General features: G+C 49.8%; 1 protein-coding gene and 1 pseudogene across 5 annotated transcripts; one reads left to right on the top strand and one right to left on the bottom strand.

Annotated features, from left to right (window-relative positions):
• Positions 1-371: 371 nt before the first annotated feature.
• Positions 372-2,852, top strand: LOC144146746 (microtubule-associated serine/threonine-protein kinase 3-like; annotated as a pseudogene).
• Positions 2,853-17,994: 15,142 nt separating this feature from the next.
• Positions 17,995-22,126, bottom strand: LOC144147382 (uncharacterized). Of its 5 annotated transcripts, XR_013317908.1 has the most exons (3): positions 20,729-22,126; positions 19,522-19,641; positions 17,995-18,720 (listed from the first exon to the last, which is right to left on the bottom strand). XR_013317908.1 is itself a non-coding variant. In XM_077679505.1 (2 exons), the coding sequence occupies exons 1-2, from the start codon at positions 21,862-21,864 to the stop codon at positions 18,280-18,282; spliced, it is 447 nt and encodes a 148-aa protein (XP_077535631.1). In that variant the 5' UTR covers positions 21,865-22,126; the 3' UTR covers positions 17,995-18,279. The 5 variants fall into 4 exon arrangements, 2 of the variants coding, with proteins under 2 accessions (XP_077535631.1, XP_077535630.1); XR_013317909.1 differs by lacking the exon at positions 19,522-19,641; XR_013317907.1 differs by having other exon boundaries at positions 17,995-19,641.
• Positions 22,127-24,088: the final 1,962 nt, after the last annotated feature.

Genomic DNA, 24,088 nt, shown 5'->3' on the forward strand with positions numbered 1-24,088 from the left:
CAAGCAAGAGATTGCATTGTATGATTCCACCGCACAAAGTGTACACCAATTTCGTGGGAAAAATAGCGGTAATGGCCTTAATCGTAGAGATGTTTTAATCGCTATTCAATTCCGCTTTTTCTACGTACAAATATAAGTACTTTCTTCTTAGCGCCAGTTATCTGTTTATTCATGTCTACCTCAATACTTTCCCATTAATTTTACGAACTTGCGTAGCCGCTGGCTGATGGGTGAGGGAAGCCAATCCCCATCCATGTTTTCGCAGTTTCTAGGTAGGACGACATCACCATCGGCATTCTCATCTGGCTCGTGGCTGCCGGCCTGTTCCGAACATCGGACCGTAACTGCGCTGAGCATCGCCGCTTGTCCCAATGGCTTCTCCAACGCCTGCTACCAGCCCTACTGTCCGTGCCAAGGTAATAGAGAACAAAAAGCGCACGGCCGCCAAAGTGGTGACCGCGCTGTTTCCCCGCATTCCTAAGGTTACAACGCTGCTGCTGGAGTTCTATGTTCGCCGCGAAGGCGTGCTTGACCTGAACCGGGAGCCACTGGGCCACTTCTGCCAGGAACAAGTGATTTTGGCCGCGCAGGACATACTAGAGAAGACTAATCGGCAAGTAATCACCTATCAGGACCTCCGGGACTCGGCCGAAAACCTTATGAACCTTCACACCTTCTGCTACAAGAAAGCGCCAGACATTGCTTATCACCTCGGCGAAATTATCCGAAAAATGATGATAATCATAGGTGAGTTCGCCACCTCCCTTGAGAAGGTCTCTGAGGTTGCCCCGACCGACTGGATGGGAGTTGGTGACGCTGTAGTTAGCCAAACAGCGCACGTGAACCCTGCTGAGGCAGTTCCCTTCTGGAGATATATTCCGAGGATGAGTGATTTTTCGGCCATCAAGCTGCTTGGTGCTGGCGGATTCGGTGCAGTGTACAAGGCATTGTTCAAGCCGACTAATTCCATCTGCACTGTGAAGCTTGTCTCGTGCTCCCTGTTTCAGAAACATAAGCAAGCCGTCATCGACAAAGTCGTCGCTTCTGTGATTAGAAACCCTTTCCTGGTCAAATATCACTCCTGCTTTTGCACAAACGAAGCGCAGGTGACCGTCATGGAGTACATCTGTGGAATAGACCTCCAGAGAGTGGTTGACAAAGCTGTTTATTTGCCCACCGAGGAGTGCCGCATAGTCATGGCTCAACTAATCCTGGCCCTAGAGCACATGCACCTGAGGGGACTTCTGCATCGAGACATCAAGGTGTCCAATATGCTTATCATTCCCGGCGGGCGAGTGAAAGTCATCGACTTCGACACGAACAAAGTCTGCACCGGCCATTTCTCGAAGCGAGTTTACAAAGGGTACTTTACAAAGACTGCGCTCGAATTCTTCGACGGTGAGTCCGCCGGAACGGTGCCCTACATGGCTCCTGAGATTCTGAAGCGGCGACCGTATGGCCGCGCCTGTGACTGGTGGTCGGCGGGGGTTACGTTCTTCAAGATCATGACCGGACGTGTGCCTTTCAGGGGAGAGACCAAGGAGCAGCTTAAGGAGAGGATCCTAAACCAGCCGCTCAAGTGGCCCAAAGTACAATCGCACCCGCATTCGGCCACCCCAGAGGCAAAGGACATGGTCACCAAGATGTTGCAGAAGAACGCACTACATAGACTGGGATCCGTTACTTACGGCCAAATCCGAAGCCACCCTTTTTACGCGAATTTCAACTGGAAGAGGCTTGCCACTGAGAGGAATCTTTGTAACATCCCAGCTATTGCCGAGATCATGGCAGCTGGCCAACTAGTGAGGCCGGGGGAGAGGCCCCGCCTAACTGTGGGAGCGACGAGCAACACTTTGAAAAGGAAGCTACTCAGGCTGGAGGAAATGACGGAAATTGAAGCCTCAACGCAGAGGCCACTCTACACGTACTCCTCTTCTAGTTTTAAGAAAATGTATAACGTCCCAAGAATGTTTGCAGGCATCACTGGTGTCAACGAGGGTTTCTTTGAATCGAGTGGCGGCGTATCTGAAGAACTAGATTACAGACGGCTGTCCGACGCTGACGTGCAAGCCGGAATCAGTGCGTACAGTGGCACTGGCATGGCTGCGACCCCAGCGGCTTTAAGGGAAAGAACGGACATCCTGCTGTTCAGAACCAAGACACTGGGGAAGTACTGGAGCTACGGTGTTAGCCTCGTTGAAGTTACTGGAGAGAACAAGCGTCGCTTCTTCATGGTTGAAAAGGTGACAAGCGGCAGTCCCGCCGATGTGTCTCACGTCTTGGTCGGTGACGTCGTCATCGCAGTTAATGGAAAGGACACTGCCGGGCTGCCCATGGCGGAAGTCAGGCGCAGAATACAAGACTCGGGTGACCAACTAATTCTAACTGTGCTGTCGTCAAGCCCCTTTCGGCTGCTGGGGACTCGTCGCGACGTGAACGAGATAATCAAGGCTGCCGGCCAGGAGACCATCCAGTTGAGAGTGTTAAAGACCTCTTGCGGGGGCTCTGGTAACTACGGGTTCACGACGTTGGAGTCAAAAGCGTGGAACGAGGTGAAGATGGCGTTTGTCCGCTGCCATTTGATCCACACGATAGAAGGCGCACAGGTCGTCACCTTGAATAAGTGTATTTTTCCTGGTGACTTGCTGCTCATGATAAATGGAGCCACGGTAGAAAACATGGATCAAAACTCCGTGAAGGCGGCTCTCTGCAAAGGTGGCAACGAGATCAGCATCACCATCGCCCCCATGTCGCCACTGCGGATAAAGAGGCCGGCGTACATTAGGGGTCATGAAACTGTCCCGGCTGTGGATAATGCTCCCTAGCCAGCCGTGAAAGCTAATATCGCATGACCAGCAGCACCAACACGATTTAAGCAGGCCTTTCCGTTCTCCCGGAAAGCTCTAAGGATAGGATAATGCGGTAGAAATTTGTTACGAGTTTAATAAATCGTAAGCTGTTTATCGAAATCGAAAAATTGTCCGGAAAATAAATGTTTTGATGGTGGAACTACGGGATACTTTTTTTATATCTTAAGTCATGTGGATCTCTAAAGCGAGCTTCGTTATTTCGGCTTTCGTTTTTGCTGATTCTGCTTTCTATTTTTACGGTTTCTTTGCTCTTTGGTTCGAACTTGAAGAATCTGCGCTCCTGGATTTGATGTAATGTTGTTTATATGAAACTAGGCCCTACTAAGTTTCATATTGAAAGCCGACCATTCCCTTTCCCTGGATTCTTGGCGTCAGTATTTTGTAGACACCAGGGCTAAATGTACCTGGCTGTGCCAGCTAGTGGTACCGCCTTAAACTCAAACTGTCCCGTCAAAGTGCTTAAAACAGCATGAAAGGATAGCTGCATTCGTGCCACTACTAAATTACCGTATTTTCGTGATTCTAAGCCCCCACCCCCTCCCCAGGTTCTATGCACGCACCACTAGTTTCGGAAAAAAATGTTTGAAAAGAAGTTTGCATGCAAATCTAAGCACTCCCGTTTCCAAGTTAACAACGAAAGCTGGATTTCGTACGTCTGGGAGCAGGCCCAACTTGGGGTTGTGGCCAGGTAATTTCTGAACTTTTCGATTATAAACCACTTCGACAAAAGACGACTTGCTGGGCGTACTGGACAAGCTACACAAAGTACTTCAATGCTATAGTGAGAGGGATGGATAATATGACGTAAGCGGTGGGTTCTACTGTGTGTAGGTTTTTTTCTTTTGGATCTTTGCGAAATAAAACATTATATTCTTGCACCCATCTCAAGATACGGCTGCTAAAAGAAGACCCGGGGGCTGGGATGATATAGGTTTTTCGAATTTAAGCGCCCCCCTCACTTTGGGCATCCATAATGGTGGAAAAACGGGGTGCTTAGAATCGAGAAAACACGGTTGTTCATCTTGGTGTTTAAAGCGCTCTCAACATAGGGACAAGGAAAGGAAGAGAGACGATATGGCGTGAACACCAGACATGCTTTGCAAGATAGCGCCGTGTGATCTCTTTCTTTCATGGGCTCTGTGACGACAGTGCTTGGTACACCAAAATGAACACCCCCCAAATAACGCCATTGTCCTTTCTATCGCTGCAAATTAGCAGTGCGAACGAGTGAGCGCCGCTTGATACAGAACGCTCCACAAATCCGAGAAAGCCAACGCGAACACCCGCACTTCAACATTTGGTGATGACTGGCAATGAGCCTGTTTCACCGCCGTTCGGCCTTGTTTTGCTCCCCAGCGGGCTGAGCTTTTTTCTGCATTTTTGTTGTAAAAACACTTTTTAAGACGAATTTTAATCGTAATTTTTGTTAGTAATGGTGATTTGGTATCCTTTTGGTCAATTTTTTAGCCTCGAAACCGAGAAAAAGAGAGAGAGAGAATTTTATTGGTTCTGTCTCCTTATTGAGGACTGACTATGGCCGGGGCTTCTAGTCCCGGCCATAGTTTTTTTACGCAAGTACGCCCTTTGGCATAAACTAAATGTAGTCCAGCAGTCCCGACTCCACAGTGAAGTCCAGGAGGGGCCGGTATTGGGGACCGTGCATCCAGCGCTGAAGGTCAAGTGGTCGTCCGGGGAGGTACCCAAGGGCCCTCATGTGACAAACTCGTACTGCCTGGAGGCCCACGCATATCCACAGGAGGTGGTCCAGGGTCGCTTCAGTGGCAGGCGCTTTTAGAAGGGGCATGCTTCTGGGGGAACTTGCGTCCTCCATGAGGCCTTTGTCGCCGGGGTCAAAGCTGCGCCCACGCGGATTATCCGAAGCGCCACCTCCTCGCGGCGGGTTAAACTGCCAGAAGGTCTGACCCACGCGGAGGAAGAAGGGCACGCGTGGAGCGCCGGAGAGATTCTTTGTGAATGATGAGGGTGTCACTCAGCGACAACTGGAGCGGGGTAGCGGCCCAGTCACCCTCTGGTGATGGCAGGCAGCATCAGCGTCAGTGTGGGCATCTCTAAAACGTCGGTTCCACAGAACCACGGGGTACGGAAATGAGTTCACAATGCGATGCACACCGCAGATCAAGTGGAGGGGCTTGTCGACCCATTGTAGTTCCCGGTCGGCCTGTGTGGAGTCTGTGTACAGGTGAAGGCAAGACGGCGGGTTTATGCGTAGGCGAGGCTGTAATGAGGATAACCCATCCCGGATGGCCAGTCGTTCTGCTGTAATTGAAGGAAGAGGTGCCTCGGTGAGGTATGAGCAGGTCTGCTGCACTTCTGGATGAGTGGGGCACGCAAGGCTGGTGTGTAGGAGATTTGGGGGCATTCCTGCGTCGACGTACACTTGCATTGCATTGGCTGTGCCATCCGACTCCGTGGGAAAAGGGTTGGGCTGCAGTGACTGGTTCTGAAAACGGCGTATCCGGGTCAGTGACCGGTTGTCGGTGGATTGGCTTAGGCTTCAAGGGGGAAGGTCAGGCGATTTTTGTAATTGAACAGGTCACTTAGAATAGACGTAGTGAGCCAATGCCGCAGCAAGGGGAACTGTTTGAATTTTTAGGCGACGTGCCTTACTCCGCTGTTCAACAAGCTCGTGGAGGGTGTTCAGCTGGGCTTCCGCTTGTAGCGTCGGAATTGGGGTCAGTCGAGGCAGGCCTGTGATACCTCGCATAGCGTCTGGGTTTACACTTTCGAGTAGGTCCCAGTCCCTTCGTGTGAAATGCTGAAACTGAGCTTAGTATATCATCCGGGGTTGCAAGAGAGATCGAACTAGGATGCGTGCCTTGCGACTACCGGCACCGGCGGTCTTTAAGGAGATTCGTCGGAAGAGATTATGTGTCTTGGAGGCTTTACCACGCACGGAGCGGATCCATGGAGCCGCGGACAAAGAGGCGTCTAGTAACACTCCAAGCCCTCGCATTGATGACGCGGGAATAATGGCATGGCCGTTTAAGGCCAAGGTGAGGGGCGTCTACGAAAGGCGACGTCGGCCCCACCTATTTGTGATCGACATGAAGGTCGTCTTTGCAGCCGAAAGTGTCAAACTGATTTTGGCACTCCAATGCCCCGTTTTGTCTCGGGCCACCTGGAGGCCTTCCTGCTGTCTGTTCAAATCTGCACGTACTGACAAGACTCATCTGCGTAGATGTGAAAGAAAATGTCCCGAATGGTAGCTAACTGCCACGCGAGGGGAAGGTGTGTCACATTAAACAAAACTGGTGCCAACATAAAGCCCTGAGGTGAAATGCCCTACATTTTCCTTGCCGATTCGTATAGAAAAGGTACGACTGTCGAGGAAAGACCGCCCCAAGTTGCAGACCATGACTGGAACTTTCAGCTGACGTAAAATGGCAAGGATCGCTGAGTGACTGAGATGGTCATAAGCCTTTAGGACATCCATGGTTAGAAGCGATCGTATGTTGCCAGCTCTGCCACTGTTATGACTCACCGGCGCCATGTTTGCGCGGGTCAGTCACCCGCCGGTCGACCTCCCCACCGCTTGTCGACGGAAACGAAAAGGAGCCCGACAAGCCGCCGCGGCGGCCACTGATTGACAGCGGCTTTTGAGCGGCGTTTAGTGTTGTTGCCCAAAAGGGATTAAGGAGCCGCCGCTCGTCCCCCGGCCTAAGCAACTGAACGCGGGTGCGCGTGAAAGCCCAGACGGCGACGACCGGACAATGGGACCCAGTGGCGGCGGCAGCACAGCGAAGAAGGCATGGCAATGGTCAAGCCATTAACCCTTCCGAGTGATTCCACGAACCTTGTTAGCTCCCTGGGAAGTATGTGTGAGAACCCCACCGTGGGAACGCAGCGCGCGGCGGACACCAAAAAGATACGAGGCGCTCGCGCGTCTTCTGTTCTTCCCCTTCTACTACAGCAACACCGACTAGATGCTCCTGACGAGTGGCAAGGGTGTGTGTGTGTGTGTGTGTGTGTGCCGTGCATCTGTCGACATACCTGAAAGGCGTGTCCCTACCCGAGGGCGGTGCTTCACAGCGAGGAACTTACACCTCACCATTGGTCCGCATTGTTTTGTATGGGGATCCCCAACCTAGGGAACTAGGGATCGGGGGTCAACAAAAAGGGCGTGCTGCGGCCCGCCAAGATCTGTCTTCTGTCTTCATCTCGACAACTCACTGTAAAAATGTAAATAAACCCGTTGAGTTTGCTCTAAGCTCTCCCCTAGTCCTGGCTCGACGAAGCGACGGCGACCGGCCCCGCTACCAGCAGACTGCGGTCGCTACAACTCGCTACAAGACGCAACAACTGGATGGCAAGCGGTTGGATCGGAGCCTGGAGGACGGAGAATGATCAACACGCCGAGATCACGGAGACTGACAGCTGTGAACTGGTGAGTGCTGGCTTTGGTTTTTTGGTTGCCAGGCTGATAAGATAGAAGTGCAATCTTTTCGCTGGTAGAGGCTACCACAGAAGCAGTTGTTTCCAGAACTTCTGGGTAGAGAGTGAGCCGCACCACACTAGTTCTCTGTCATGGATTGGAAGCGTTTGTTGAAGAATCAGCTGCTGATTCTGGGGGAGGAGCTGGGAGCAGAAGTAGATTCGGGGATGAAGAAGGACGGAATTGTTCGCGCTATCGAGGGCTTGAATCTCACCAGTGAAGATATCAAAGAAACGTGGAACGAGATTCAAAAGCAACAGGAACAGGAGCGCGAGCAAAAGCGGGAGCAACAGGAGTGCCAGCTAAAGCAACAGGAGTGCCAGCTAAAGCAAAAAGAACTGGAAGTAGAACAGCTGCGCCTGGAAGTGGAAGCGAGGAAGATGGCTGAGATTCAAGGAGTGGAGGTAGCAGGCAGACAAAATCTTTGTGATTTATCTAAGCTAATGCAACCCTTCAAAGTAGGGCAAGATGTGGGCCTCTTTCTTGTGAACTTCGAGAGAACCTGTGAAAAAGCGAAGCTGGGCCGTAGCACATGGGCTCGAAATTTGTTAAGTTTGCTGCCATGTGAAGCAGCGGATGTGATCGCGCGGCTTCCGGTGGAGGATGCGGACAATTACGACAAAGTGAAGGATAGCCTTCTAAAGAGGTTCCGACTTTCGTCAGATGCGTTCCGGCAGCGGTTTCGCAATCTGACAAAGAAGCAGGGCAGCACGTATTCTGAGTTTGCCTACGAGTTGAAGGTAAACTTGGTAGAATGGATGAAGGGAGCCAGCGCTTTTGGGAACTTCGAAAAGGCTCTTGAGGTAGTGGCTCTGGAACAGTTTTTTTCTAAGCTTTCCGAGCCAATGAAGCTCTGGATCCAAGATAGGGCCGGAGTAGTAACAGTGCAGGCAGCTGCCGACTTGGCTGATGAGTACGCGTCACGCCGGGGAGAAAGGGACGAGGTTCCTCCCGCAAAAGCGGGAGATAGAGGAAAACCTTGGACGGGAAAGCAGGGGGCTGGCGCAGGTACGACGGCACAGAAAAAGGCGGACTTCGCTGCAAGTAGTCAGGGATCACAAAACAAACAGGAGGGAAAGGCTTCGGATAGTTCTCCCAAAAAGAGTCCTTTTGACGCTAGGCAACCACCTACCTGCTACAAATGCAAGGAGGTCGGTCACATTGCCATAGGATGTCGTAGGCCCAGGCCAGCCCTTTCGTATACTTGTGACTCTGCTACTAGCGAGGAGCTACTTAGTCCATACCTTTTTAACCTAACAGTGAACGGAAAGCCATGCCGATTCTTACGAGACAGTGGGGCAACCATTGATCTGGTCCACCCGGACTATGTGGCACAAGCAGATTACAACGGCAAGTGCGCATGGATTAAACCGGTTTTGCAAGAAGGAAGCATTTGTCTCCCGGTAGCTCGAGTAGTCATCACTGGGACGTTCGGAGAAGTAGAGACGGAAGCGGCGGTGTCAGACAAGCTGCCCTCGCAGTACTCCTACTTGTTCTCGAATCAGACCGACCGTCTGCTTAGAGAACAAGGGAAAAGTTTTCAGGAGGGAACAGTCCAAGCCTTGACTAGAGCTAAAGCACGCACGCCAGCAGCCGAACTAGAGCGGAAAGAACCGAGTTTCACCGGAAGTACAGCAACACCAGCTGGAGTCAGCACAGCGGAGTCTACTATCCCGTCGCCTACTGAAAAAAAGAGAGAGGGGTCAGAGGAGGAGACTAGCGCTGATATAGCTGAAGGGGAATCGGAAGAGGGGCTGCTCGTGTTGCCTGTATCAAAATCACTAGACAATGTACGGGAGAAAGTGACAAGAGACGAGCTCATCGAGCAGCAGAAAAGCGATCCTAGCCTTAAGGAGGTTTGGAACACAGTCAGAGAAGGGGTGGCGAGGAAGAATGTCAGTTTTCCCGTCAAAAATGGCATCTTGCACCGCCACTACCGGGATGCAAAAGGTCGCACGTTTGACCAGATTGTAGTTCCGACTAAGTATCGGCATGACATTGTTGATCTCTGTCACGGAGTTGGTCGGTCGGGGCATTTAGGAGCTCGGAAGAGCAAAGAGAGGCTCATAACGGAGTTTTATTGGCCAGGATGCTTCACCGAGGTTGAGAACCACGTAAGAGCGTGTGAAACCTGTCAGAGAGTGGGAAAACCGCACGAGAAGGGAAAGGCGCCACTTGAGCTCCTTCCGCTCATTTCAGGGCCCTTTCCCCGGCTGGTAATAGACGTTGTGGGACCGCTCCCAGCGACAAAATCAGGCTACCGGTATTTGCTTACCGCTGATTTTCTAGCAACCAAATTTCCAGAGGCAATCCCAATAAAGGAGCAAAGCTCAGTAGAAGTAGTTAACGCACTACTGTCTATTTTTTCGAGAGTGGGCTTTCCTCACGAGATACAGTGCGACCAGGGCTCAGTGTTCACCAGCGTACTGACCGCGGGCTTCCTGGATAAGTGCGGGATAATGCTGATGAGCCGAGTTCTGCAGGGGGCTGAAGAATACCCTGTTCTCTACTTAGTCGACCTTGCTATGTGCTACAATACTTGGGAAGACCACCTGTACCATCTTAGCGATGTCCTTAGACGTTTGACACAGGCTGGACTGACAGCGAAGCCGGCTAAGTGCCAGCTAGCTCGCGCCGAAGTACGGAACCAAGGGCGCGTGGTAGGACAGGGCAGGAGGCGACCTGACGAGTTGAAAGTAGAGGCGGTTAGCGAATTCCCGCAACCAGAAATGGAGGATGCTTTCCAAGGCCTCAAAACGGCTCTTGTAAACTCGCCCGTACGGCATGCACCGAACTATGATCGTCCCTTTACTGTGCAATGCGATGCCCGCAACAGAGGCTTAGGAGTAGTACTCTGCCAGGAGGATGACAACGGGAACGAGAACCCGGTGCTGTACGCCAGCAGGAAACTCTCGGTTCGCGAGGAGGCCTACAGTGCGTCAGAAAAAGAATGTGCCTGCATTGTGTGGGCCACCCAAAAATTGGCCTGCTACCTCTATGGAACTTCTTTTGTCTTCGTCGCAGACCACTGCCCACTGAAGTGGCTGTCGCAAATGTCGGGAAAGAATCCGCGACTACTACGCTGGAGCCTTGCGCTTCAGGAGCTTAACTTCACTGTGAAGTATAAGAAGGGTTCCGCCAACGCCAATGTTGACACATTAAGCAGAGCCTTTTAGCTTTTTCGCTTTTGCTTTCTTTTGTTTTCATTTGAGGAACGTTTTTCTGTAGTGATTTTGAGTAGTGTTGTGAGTAACTCAGTCTAAGCTTTTAGCTGTGAGCAAGAGTATTGGTGTGGTTGCCATATGAAAAAAAAAAAAATTGAAAAGCGTAGGTGCATTGTAGCACCTTTGAAAGAGCAGCCTGGTTGCCGAAAACTCATTGCCGGCTCTTGCTGGTTCGGGAGGTTGGTCTTTGTGGTTTCAATGGTGCTGAAAGAATGCTGCTACTGTGATCTCTCCCGTCGAGCAGCTGATACTACACGACGTCCGAGATCTTCCCGTTGGCGGAGGAGCTGTTATGACTCACCGGCGCCATGTTTGCGCGGGTCAGTCACCCGCCGGTCGACCTCCCCACCGCTTGTCGACGGAAACGAAAAGGAGCCCGACAAGCCGCCGCGGCGGTCACTGATTGACAGCGGCTTTTGAGCGGCGTTTAGTGTTGTTGCCCAAAAGGGATTAAGGAGCCGCCGCTCGTCCCCCGGCCTAAGCAACTGAACGCGGGTGCGCGTGAAAGCCCAGACGGCGACGACCGGACAATGGGACCCAGTGGCGGCGGCAGCACAGCGAAGAAGGCATGGCAATGGTCAAGCCATTAACCCTTCCGAGTGATTCCACGAACCTTGTTAGCTCCCTGGGAAGTATGTGTGAGAACCCCACCGTGGGAACGCAGCGCGCGGCGGACACCAAAAAGATACGAGGCGCTCGCGCGTCTTCTGTTCTTCCCCTTCTACTACAGCAACACCGACTAGATGCTCCTGACGAGTGGCAAGGGTGTGTGTGTGTGTGTGTGTGTGCCGTGCATCTGTCGACATACCTGAAAGGCGTGTCCCTACCCGAGGGCGGTGCTTCACAGCGAGGAACTTACACCTCACCATTGGTCCGCATTGTTTTGTATGGGGATCCCCAACCTAGGGAACTAGGGATCGGGGGTCAACAAAAAGGGCGTGCTGCGGCCCGCCAAGATCTGTCTTCTGTCTTCATCTCGACAACTCACTGTAAAAATGTAAATAAACCCGTTGAGTTTGCTCTAAGCTCTCCCCTAGTCCTGGCTCGACGAAGCGACGGCGACCGGCCCCGCTACCAGCAGACTGCGGTCGCTACAACTCGCTACAAGACGCAACACCACCCAAAAGTACCTTGTTCGAAAGATGTTCCAGGCCATCTTCTGTGCCGAGGGGTTGGCGGAAGGCTATCTGAGCTGGATGATACCACAGGTAGCGCTCAAGCCACCAGGACACGCGAGTAGCGAGAATACGCTTCAGCAGCTTGCAGATAGTGCACGTCAATGCAATCGGCCCAAGGTTCCCATCCGTTGGCCCGGGTGTGGCTCTGGCTCTTCGGTCCGCAAGCCATTTGTGGCAACCCGTTTGCCCGTACGTGATAAGTTGGAGAATAAGTTCTCAACTACGACTTATGCGCTTAAGTCGTTTGCCGGAAACCGAAACAAGCGCGCCAATAAGGTGGCCGACTTATTACCCACCTTATACTGGTAGGAAGGTCCCGGCCAGCTTACGCAGCGAAGTCGCAAGTCTATGCGCTCTCTAGGAAATACGTCCTTTGCCCGGAACCGAAACATGCGCGCGGATAAGCCTTGTTTACATAGGAAGGACCCGGCCAGCGTACGCGGATAAGTTGCGAAGGATGGCTGCCGTTGCTCCCCCTCGCCCACATCGGCTACGAGCTCTGCTGCTAAGGCTGTCCTTGCGCAGACAGCGCGTTTCGCGACCGAATACGCCCGTTCGAGGTCTGCGACGACGAAGGCTTGCGCCGGCGGTTACGGTTTGGTCGGGGCGGCGTTCAGTTTTGCCCGAACGCATAAGTTCCCGCCTGCAAAAAGACAGCGGCCGCCGACTACGATAAGTCGAAGACAGCAACGGCGAATAAGTGGTTTGCCGGAAACGCCGCAAGTGATCATCTAGGGACAACTTATCTAGGGACCAGCGAAAGTTCAGCACCTAGTTGACGACTGTGAAAGAAATCTAGGGACAACGCGAGGAAACCGAAACCGAAACCGACTGAAAAGGTGCATATCGACGGCTAGAAAATCAGCTCGCAGTACGCCAGGAAGCCAAGTGGGCGACACCTAGGCCCGGCGCAGCCAATGAAAATGCTGCCGCCTTTTGCGACAGTCGTCTGCTTTGGAAGCTGCGATCATTGTGAAATAAAGCAAAAATTGTCAGTTAAATTGCTCCACACTTGGAACATTGTTTTCGGAGACCTATAAAAACCCCCACACACGCAAACAACCACTTCCCGTTGCGCGACTACATATGAAGTTTCACATGTGCCCGGAAAGCAGAAGACGCTTGTAAACATTAGTGCGCGTCTATCATTACTGCTACTGCAATATTATAACGATTTACAGAAAGCAACATGCCTATACTGACAATGCATTGCTGACAAATAGAAAACATAACGGCTCAACCAGTCTGTGCTGAAAAACACCCGGATATTTTGCGCAGAAGCCGTCGCCGGGGAATACTGTCTTAACAAAACGTTCATGCAGATGACAGCGTCTACCGTCGCTGGACAATATTGTCTTAAAAAAAACGTGATAGCGTCTGCGTAGACGATCGTTTCGGTTGTGTGCCGCAGTAATCAAGCATACGAATACAATTGATCGGTGGTGCAAAAAAAATAGAAAGAATGTTTATGTAAAAATATTTATGCATGGCAGTAAAAAAAAAAGAACGGTCCCTCGGTACGACCTCCTTTTACCACAGCAAGCATAGCAAGCAGATCAGCCATGGCTACGACCGCACGTGTTTGTGCTGCCCCCCAAAAAAGGGACAAGGGAAAGCATTGGTCCGACGAAGAAAAACTTGAATTGGTTCATCTAACCAGGGACAGAAAAAAAATCATATTGGAAAGGTTCAATTAAAAAACAACACTCCAAGCGAAAAAGCGTGCCTGGAGTGAAATCGGCGATACCCTACATTCTCGGCATCCAACAATCAAAAGATCCGTCGAGGACTACAAAAAACAGTGGTCGAATGTAATTCAAGCCTCAAAAAAACGCCTCGCTGCCAATCGGAAGAAGCATACAACGACAGGTGAGTGAAAAAGTATGCATAATGTCTCAAAAGTGTTTCATGCTTTCTTTAAGCCTTAACCACTAATGCCGCAATGCAGTCCCTCGCAACAAAAAGTAAATTGATCACGTAGAATACTTACATTTAAATTACCACCAAGAAAATATCCGAATATAATCCTTGTACTTTTTTTTCACCAATGCTTGCTAAGATGCTATTTCAGTGTGAACAATGGAATTCAATGAAAGTGATTAAAGCTATATCCCCACCACAAAAGCTCCCCTTAGAGGTGGTGAATATGCATTTGTATTAACTTTCTTCTGGAACGAGCAGAAGGCTCGTTCATCCTTATCCGATGTATTGTGACTTTTTGGCACTTTCTAATAATTCCAATATAGAGAATAAATGAGCATATTTTCAGAGGTAGCATTAACACTTATTTTTATTTCAACATTTCTCTTGAAACGTGCAACAAGAATATTCATGCAAACACAAACATGAAGTGCTCTTCAGTACCTTAAATTAGGATGACCCACTTAGTGAAACTAGTCACATGTCTGCTTCACGAGCGCCACGATGGTCAATTTTACAGAAAAGTTAAATATTCAATGAGGAAGACAGGCACTAACTGCTACCACCCATGCGCTCATCACGAGTTTTCTTCGGTAGGCGCACCTGTGGACAACGACAGCATCGACCTCCTGACAGATGCCGTGGTTGATGTGCTGGGAAAGGACAGCCCCATCTTGGAGGGCATCGCAGGCACAAGGGACATGGACCATGAGTAAGTCATGTCTACCCTTAATGGCCCCCTGAAGAGTGTTGCGTACAAGGGTGGAGGCCACAACTACACACAAAAGCTGAGCACAGGGAGGGGAAAAGGCAATACAGGAGAAACAAAGTCGTCAGGTCAGAAATCACAAAAACATCGCATGAAGTGCTCAGGACCAATCCCCCAAACTCTCATGGTTCAATGCATTCACTAAAATTGTTTCAATCAAATACGCTCTCTCTTGCTGACGCCATACTGTAGTCGCCATGCAAAATCCTAAGTAACTAATGATAGAGATGAGTTGCGAGAAGGGCTTGTTGAACTTCGGGGCTGTCGGGCACTCATTGAATGAAAAACAATGCATAGTTCAAAAGCATGGTACCACCAGACATCCATGCAAGCTAGGAAACATAAGTTCTTGGAAAGCCATCGGCACACAACTGTTCATCACCTTCCATGCATACAATGGCCACTTCGCAAGAAGAATGGTCTTACCGCCATTTCTTGTAGCGTATGGCTGAATATACACTTTTTTCCTTCAATGTGCATTGCAGTTACTGCTGCTTTGGTGGACATATTGTTTAGCCTGCTGTGATGGCAGTAGCAGTGGCCATAAATTAGCATTTCCCAGCCATGAATTGGGAAACTTTCTTCTAACAAACCAGCACATATATAACAATAATTTAGAGCAATGGGAGGGAAGGGAAGAGACATTATTTAGGGTAACGTATGCACAAACAACATGTAGTGCCTACAAGTTGTTTGCCCAATAGCTGTACTTACACCCAGTGCACTGAGCTTTTTTGCAGGGCTTGAATGTTGTGTGAAGCCGTGGAGATAACACCAATGAATGAGTAATGTTCTATGGCAAGGATCGGAAATGTACAGGATAGTATTATGCGGCCCCTGCCTATCGTCACAACCTCCACTCTCCCCGTCACTAACAGTTCCATAATGCAAATGTATCACGTTGATTTTCAGGTCCCCAGAAGACGATGAGGCCGGACCCTCTGAGGCTACGGAGCTGTACTACTTTGAAGTCTTGGAGGGGGAGGAGGAGCAGGCTGAAGGGGAGGAGGCGACCCAAGCATCACGGGCCCGCTCGGGGTGGACGTTCCCACCGGAAGCAACACACGAAGAGCGCCCGGCTTGGGAGGAGTCCGGATCACCACCTCCAGCAGCCAGCCCACCCTCTCCTGGCGCTACAGCAGCTCGTCGGGCCAGGTCCACCACCACCAGGACAGGTGTGCTAGACGAGCTGCAGGGCCTCCTGGAATTAAACGAACAAAATATTCAGCTTGAGAAGCAGGTGCTCAGGAGACGACAGACTAATGAAGCGGCCATTAAGGCTGCAGCAGAAGCAGTGATTCTCGCAGCGAATTCTGCGTGTGCTGCAGCCAATGCTGTACGTGCAAAAAATGAGGAACAGGTGCGCCTCATGCGTCAGGAACACGAATGGAAGAGGGAACTATACGAAATAAAAAAAGCACACCTAAAAAAATAAAAGTTTTCATGTGCTTTCTTGACTTTTTTTTATCTTACTTAATACTTCATATGCATTCAAACAGGAAGCAGACGGGAGGACCATGGCAACTACAAGCACACTTGGTTGCACATGGTTTCTCAGTTGGAACCTTCAGTCCTCGCTAAATCACTTTATCCCTGAAAGTCTGATCTGTGTGGCATGACTTTATGTTGTGAAATAATATTGTGATTAAGGAAAAAAGGCTATACCTGGGACAGCACCACCTTTCTTCGACCAATACACGACCAGTGAATTAAGTACAGTTGTGTGGTAAAGTAGTTGGTATCACCACACGCTTAAATGCAGAGTGCCCAAATTTCTGGAGAAATACACCGTAAAGGAAACGAACAGAGGGCGAAGCTGTGCAACAACTGTTTTGTTTGTTCCCATTATTGCGTGTTCGGCTCGTAAATTTCAGCGCCCTCCGTTTAAACACTGAGACAGCTTTAGAGGTCTGACAGGTGCCCAAAAGATTCATTCTGACATTAGGCCAAATAGGGAAGCTCTAATAATACTTCTTGCTGAAAGGGTTAGTGTAAAGTTCAGGTTAAAAAAAATTGGCCACGTATCTGCTCCTTTCGTTGCAAATGTCAACGCAAGACGATAGTCGACTGGCGCCCCTGGCACATAAATGTATCCCTTCTCTACCCCGCCTAGCTCTCATGCTGCTGTTCTCCTGTCTCGTTCCTTTCACGCTAGAGGTTCGCTCAAGTCAGTTTAAATTTATCGCGTTCCACTACTCCAACTCAGGTGCTGCGATGCCAGCGCTGCCGTACGGCGGAGATGGAGTCTATCGAGGCACCTGACTACGTTGATAGAACCATGCTGCCCTCCTCCACGACCGTTCCAAGTGGAACGCGCAACCTATCTAGTGGAACCTTTCGTTGCTGTTGCTGCTTGTCTTTTTTCCAATTCGGCCAGGCAGAGTGAACGGCAGGTGACAGTTTTAGTATTTAGTATTTTAGTTGCTACCCCAAAAAGCAAGCATCCATAATTTTTAGTAAAGGAACACTGGAAATATCACTCATGTATTGATTTTTTACGTTACATTTGTGTAACGTCTTTTTCTTGTCCAGCAATGTTGCGAAGTATGAACATTAACACCGGAATTGGACGTTTAGATTTGGCTGTGAGTATATAAGACTATTGCGCAGTATCAGTTTCACTTTGGCCGGCTGGCTGAATCGAGTGACACACAGACAGACAGACCAAAATTTTCCTCTTAAGGTAGCCCAAGAAAGACTATAGTTTGAAAAAAAAAGCTGACAAGAAATAATGACAAAGTCATGCCAGTAAACTTTCATTGTGTGGCAGGGGCCAACAAACTCACAGGCAGAGAAGTGTTGCTGCACAATGGCCTTCCGCATGAGAGCCCCATCTCCAGTGTCTGGTACAGGTACTGCTGGCACCTCTGCAGGCAGGTCACAACTTTCGTCGCTGCTTGGGTACTGCTTTGCAATGTTGTGCCGAGCGCAGCAAGCCAAGATGATGGTGCAGCAGCGCTCCGGCCTCATCCTCAGCTCCGTGTGAAGGCAGTGGAAGCGGCGCTTCAGTTGCCAAATAGCTCTGCACAAAGAGGATAAAAAATTGAACACTTTGCAGATGAACATAAATAGATAGTGGTCTGTGGGCTCGTTCGGTAGGGGTGTGCTCCCAGGCAAGCAGATCTTGTTAGAAAGAAACTGTTGCAAACAGACCCGCCGCGGTGGCTCAGTGGCTAAGGCGTTGCGCTGCTGAGCACGAGGTCGCGGGTTGGATTCCCGGCCGCGGCGGCCGCTTTTCTGATGGAGGCGAAAAGCAAAAACGCCCGTGTGTACGAGATTTCGGCGCACGATAAAGATACTGGTCAAAATTAATCCGGAGCCCTCCACTACGGCGCGCCTCATCGCCTGCGTTGCGTCGGCGCGTTAAACCCCACAATCAATCAAATCAACTGTTGCAAACAAGTACAGATATATACAAAAAGTGGCCACAGTCATTGCACAGCTCGGTTCAGACTAAAGTGCAGTACACACAACATTTTTGTTCGCCTGTCGCTTCTGGATGAAATCCTCATAACGTGCAGTCTGTATCATGTGTGGGTGGCAGGAAGACGACACATGAAGTGGCTCAGCCAAAGCAGACCGCGCGCAGCTTTATTGGGCTTGCTTATATAGCCGCATGCGCTGCCAGAGAATGGAGAGGGTGTGACAGTGGGGCTCGTTATCGGCTTGCGCGCCGCGACAGCCAAGTACGATACATCTCTTTTTCTTTGCATGAACAAAAAAAACACAATCAGTAAACAACCACAATTCACAAGTAAAGTCAAGAGATTAGACGGAAACTTTCGTCATAACGCAACCTCTTCGGTTCACTGCGTTGACGGGTTGACCTGCGGGTACCGGTTGACGGCCGCCCTTCCGTCGTGGTTCACGGGGTTCCGGCCGTCTCCCGCGTTTCATTTTGTAACTCGGGTACTCCAGGATCCTTGGCTTGCAGGCTCCGAGTGGCGAGACCAGATTGATTAGAACCTGGTACTTGAGCGTCCTGGCTCACGACTTGCGCGTTGTCACCCTTGGCGTCGTGGCTGTTCCCGTCGTCAGGCATGGCGCGGAATTCTTCCTGGGTTCGAAGCAGGTGCTGTCTGTTCCGCCTCAGCAGCCGTCCATCCTCCGTTTCGACGATGTGCGATCGAGGAGCAACTTCGTGGAGTACTCTCGCTTTGCGTGACCAGTCGTCGTCCCGTATGCGCACTGTCTCTCCTCGCTGCAGTAGTGGCAGTGGCTTGCCTTTGTCCTGATGCTTGTGCTTTACTACGGCGCTTCCGAGCTCCGCTCGGTATTCCGGAACGTTGGTGCGCAGTTGCCGTCCCTGTAATAGTTGTGCGGGTGAGTGGCCATCTTCTAATGCAGATACGCGATACGACAGCAGACCTAGCCAAAAATCATCACGCGACTCTGTAGTCTTTTTCAAGATTCGCTTGACTACCTGCACCCCCTTTTCCGCTAGTCCGTTGGACCGAGGGAATCGCGGGCTCGAAGTGATGTGCTCGAAGTCATACCGTTTTCCGAAGTCGGCAAATTCTTTTGACACAAATTGAGGCCCATTGCCTGTGCATACTTGTCCAGGGATCCCATAGCGTGCGAAGATAGCGGACGTTTTCTCTACTACCTCTCGTGCTGTCGTGGTAGCTAGCTTTTCCACCTCAGGAAAGTTGGAGTGCGCGTCGTACACTGTCAAGTATGCCTCACCAGCAAAGGAAAAGATATCGATGCCTACTCTGTACCACGGCATACTGGGTGTTGGCCGAAGAATAAGTGGCTCGGACTGCTGCTTGTACGCATATTTCTGGCATGCGCTGCATGAACGAATCATCGATTCTATGCTGCCGTCAAGACCAGGCCAGAAAACTAATCCACGCGCTCTTGCCTTGCATTTGTTCATTCCGAGATGACCGGCGTGTATTTTCTTTAGCATTTCAGCTCTCATGGACAAAGGTATGACAACTTTGCATCCTTTAAGTAATATTCCTTCGATGACTGATAGCTCGGCAGCAAACGGGCGTAATTCCCCTTCAACAGGTCGACATTCGGAAAGCTGCTGCATCACCAAACTTAGGTAAGGATCCGCCACAGTTTCAGCTTGAAGACGTCGCTTCGTTGGTGTGCTTACTATTCCGGAGACGACCTGAACTGCGTGGACTTCGACGTCTTCGGTTGTTGCCGGCTCCGAAGCGTAGGCAAGCGCGCGAGAGAGCATGTCAGCCAGGAGCAGGTCCTTGCCAGGAACGAACTGCAAATCATAATTGTACTTGAGCAAGCGCACAAAGAAACGCTGTAGCCTTGGTGGCATCTCGCCGATATTTTTTTTTGCAATGGCAAGCAACGGCCTGTGGTCGGTCTCGATAAGAATCTTGCGGCCGTATGTAAACTGGTGGAATTTTTCGCACGCGAACACGATGCCGAGCGTTTCTTTTTCGATTTGGGAATATCGCGTTTCGCTATCAGATAGCGTCCGCGATGCATACATGACTGTGCGCCAGTCGTTGCCGTGCTTTTGCAATAAAGAGGTATACCTATTCCGATTGCAGAGGCGTCCGCTGCCAGCTTTGTCTCTTTTTTTTCGTCAAAGAAAGCCAACAGCGGAGGAGACGTTAACGCCTCGCATACGGCTTCCCACTCGCGCGCGTGAGCTGCAGTCCACTCGAAAATGATATCGTCCTTTACGAGGCTCCGCAACAATAACGTGTTGTCGCTTAGTCGGGGCATGTACTTGCGGAAGTAATTTACGACTCCCATCATTCTCCGTACTGCATTTTTGTCTTCCGGAGCGGGCATAGCTCGGATGTTTTTGATCAAGTCGGGGCTGGGGAGCACACCTTGTGCGTTGATCACGTCACCCAAAAATGTCATTTCGCTCACACCGAAGACACATTTTTCTGGGTTAAAGGTCAGCCCTGCCTTCTCTGCCCTTTCTAGAGCGGCCTGCAAACGTTCGTCGTGTTGAGCTTTGTCAGCTCCCCACACCAGGACGTCATCTACGTACACGCGTGCTCCAGGTACACCTTCAAAAATTTCGGACAGCGTTTTCTGAAATACTTCGCTGGCTGATGAAATTCCGAACGGCAACCTTAAAAAGATCGCCCGAACGGTGTTGCCAACGTGCAGATCCGCGATGTAGCTTCATCAAGTGGTATCTGATGAAATCCGGAGTTTGCATCTAGACGCGAAAAGACTTGGGCCCCTGACAACTCACTTTCGATGTCCTCGCGGATGGGCATAGGGTAATGCTCACGTAATATATTTTTGTTCACTTCTCGTGGGTCCATGCATACTCTGAGCGACCCGTTCTTCTTGCGTACAGCAACCAGTGGACTCACCCATTCAGTTGGTTCTTCTACTTTCACGATGATGGCTGCTTTCTCCATGCGGGCGAGTTCGTCACGTAATGGTTCCTTCAGAGCCAGTGGCACTCTCCTTGCTGGTTGCACGACTGGAACAGCGTCTGGCCGAAGAACCATCTTGTATTTTCTTTTTACGCACCCAGTGCCTCAAAAAAGGTGCGCGAATTCTGTCTCGGGCGCCTCTGCTCCGCTTCGTCCGATAGTATCGACGGTTGCCGGGATAAGGCCGATTTCACGGCAAGTGCTCAGGCCAACAATTGCTTGGCGCCCTTTCTTAACGATGAAGAAATTGGTTTCTTTCCTTGCGCCGTTTATCTCCAGTGCTGTGGTCGCCACGCCAAGGTGTTTGATTACGGACCCATTGTAGGCGGTGAGCACTGCGTTGCTCTTCTGCAATGCCGCTGTTGTTGACATGCGTTTGAAGACGCTGAGCGGAATAAGGTTCGCCTGAGAACCCGTATCTACTTTCAGTTCAATTTCGCAGCCGTACACCTTACCGCGTACTGTCCAATCTTTTCCTGCGTTGTTGTTGATGCCACAGATGCTAACGTCAAGCACGTCGAAATGATCGTCCGCGTCGTTCTGAATATCGTTAACCTGCTTGTTCTTGCAGCAGGACGCAAAGTGATTCATCCTGTTGCATGCATAGCACACTTTCCCGTAGGCTGGACACTGCCGTGGCGGATGGCTCTTACTACATTGCGTGCAACGATTTCTTTGCTTTTTGCAGCGTTCATTCCGCCGGGCAAGGTCAACCTGTACGCGCTCACTAGCCCATGCAGTATTTTGTTGCTCCGCTACTTCTGCTGCTTTGCACATATCTTCTGCTTTCTGTAGAGTCAGGTTCTTGTCCCGCAACATTTTTTCTCTGGTGTTCTTGTTCTTGGTCCCGAAAACAATTTGGTCCCTTATCATAGACTCTTCAAGGTCCCCAAAATTGCAAAGCTTGGCTTGCGTCCTTAACTCTCGGGAAAATCGTTCGAAAGGCTCTGCCTCATCTTGGACCCGCACGCGGAACAGATGTCGCTCGTAAACCTCGTTCCCTTGCTCGAGACAGTACTCATCAAATTTGCGCACCAGCGTGGGGAAGTCGTCCTTTCGCTCACCTTCATGGAAGGTAAAGTTGTTGAAGATTTCCAGTGCCTCTTCGCCAGCGGTGCTGAGAAGGATCGTTGCCTTGACCGCTTCTGTCCTGGGTTTCTCCGCCGAAGTCGCCGTCAGGAACAGGTCGAGTCGTTGCTTGAAGAGCTCCCAGTTGCGTCTGATGTTTCCAGACAGTTGCAGTGGTCCCGGTGGCTTTATGGCGTCCATTCCTTGATGCTCGTTGCGTTGGCGGTTCTGACACTTCTGAAACCATGCATCATGTGTGGGTGGCAGGAAGACGACACATGAAGTGGCTCAGCCAAAGCAAACCGCGCGCAGCTTTATTGGGCTTGCTTATATAGCCAGGGGAGTGAAACTTCCTATACCATGCATGGGACGCGATATTCGCCCGCAGCGCCGGTCAAACCCCTGGTGTTTGGGGGCGGTACTAAAAACATGGCGGCGCGTTGTAGGCATGCACTTTGAGTACAGTGCAGACACCATCTTGATGAGGGCTGAAAAGCCGAGTGAGGGGGGGGGGGGGGAGGGGATATTTAGCGCCAAATTCAATTGGGACGCACATGCAAGGTAAATTGAGCGAGTGGAAGATATTCAGATGGCCAGCGCGCGATCTTGTTCCTGTTGTGCAACCCGCCACATAATCAAAAGGACAACTGTTTCGTTCTGATTGCATGAAGTTTTGCGCGTCCACTTCTTTTTGTGCCACTTATTCTAAGTGCGACGTTGTTTTGGTTTACTAGTACACACAATCCAGACAAGAACAAACAGCACAGTTTTTTTTTCATTTTTATTGCCTAAATAAATTCATACAGTACAAACACAGCTTGGATATTTTACGCTTTTAGTCGCATATAAAAGTGTATGGCACATGGCCGCATGCTAATAACTAGGTATTCAGCCAGTGCATATCTGTCCAGCACCTTGTCTGTCCAAGGTCCGCGTAGTCTCTGCTGGTGAAATGGGCATGACACAGCGGTAGCTGCTGTAGATCTGAAGAGGTGGTAAATGATCCAGGTCCTGCTTTCTCGCACCTGGAGCCAAACGCGAGATCTGGAACATCAAGATGCACGTGTGTATATTTGGGTTTGAATGAATACTAGGTTTATTGCTACTTTCAGGCGCACATACGATAGTTTTGAGTGAAAACTAGCATTTGTACTCGAAATAAACGTTATCTGGTATATTAGGAATGTTTCTTTCTTAATTTGATTTTGGCTACAAAGACCACCAATCGTGAAGGCAAATTTTAAATCAAAATCAGCCTTTATTATTAGGAGACGCGGATGCATGTTTCTGTTTGTGCGATCATAAGTTCCGTGCAACGACCCACCTTTCCCCCTAATCCGAAATACATTTCTGCAGACAAAAGCAGCCATTCCACGCCAGGATCTCTAAACAATTATTCATGCATATATACTTTCGCGCACTATGCATTCTTCTGGTATTTCTCGGGCCCTGCAGTAAACCTGTAATAAAAACCTTATTAAAAAACCTGTAATAAATTACTAGCACAGGTTAAGCCTGCATTGTCTAATTACTTATCGGCTTATAGCTGTAACTGCGTTCTTGTGAATATGTCGTACTTGTATACTTACAGCTGAAACTCGTAGCATGGAACTGAAGCGTAAATTATAAATTATAAGTGTCGTAATTATTACAGTTATGATTGTATTATAAACATATACCATAATTGCTTAGTTTGTACTTAGGGCAAAAAATTCATTCTGCTATATGCCGCGGATTCACGTGAAGACAAAAAGCAGAACACACAATTGAAACACAGTAAATTAAATAGCGCCCGTCTAAAGTCACATGTGTAAATAATTTATATAGTCACTACTTAAATTAACATAGTGCTAACAACACTTGCTATGAACCTATGGACCCGCCCTTTGAGCCAGAAGTCTATGGGAGAAGCCTTCCTCCAGCTGTGAACATAAATAGGCTGATAATAATAACGTTAATAATAATACTTATAACAATAATAATCATAATTATAATAATAACAATAACAAGAACAACGCATGCTACGAAAACAAACTAAACGCAGGCAATAAAAAAATAAAAAAAGTGCAGATAGGCTCACATTGTTACCTTAGTTGCCTCAAGGGAACAGTAGTATATGTTGCCTCAAATGCATTTTGCTGCATACCGTGCATTCACTTGAGCTAAAATGCAAAACACAGAATCGAAACGCAATAAATCAATAACGCACGTATAAACAAACGTGTG

The sequence above is a fragment of the Haemaphysalis longicornis genome, unplaced genomic scaffold, assembly GCF_048455015.1.
Source record: "Haemaphysalis longicornis isolate Haplotype H1 unplaced genomic scaffold, Haemaphysalis longicornis Haplotype H1 scaffold_7, whole genome shotgun sequence".
Taxonomy (NCBI): domain Eukaryota; kingdom Metazoa; phylum Arthropoda; class Arachnida; order Ixodida; family Ixodidae; genus Haemaphysalis; species Haemaphysalis longicornis.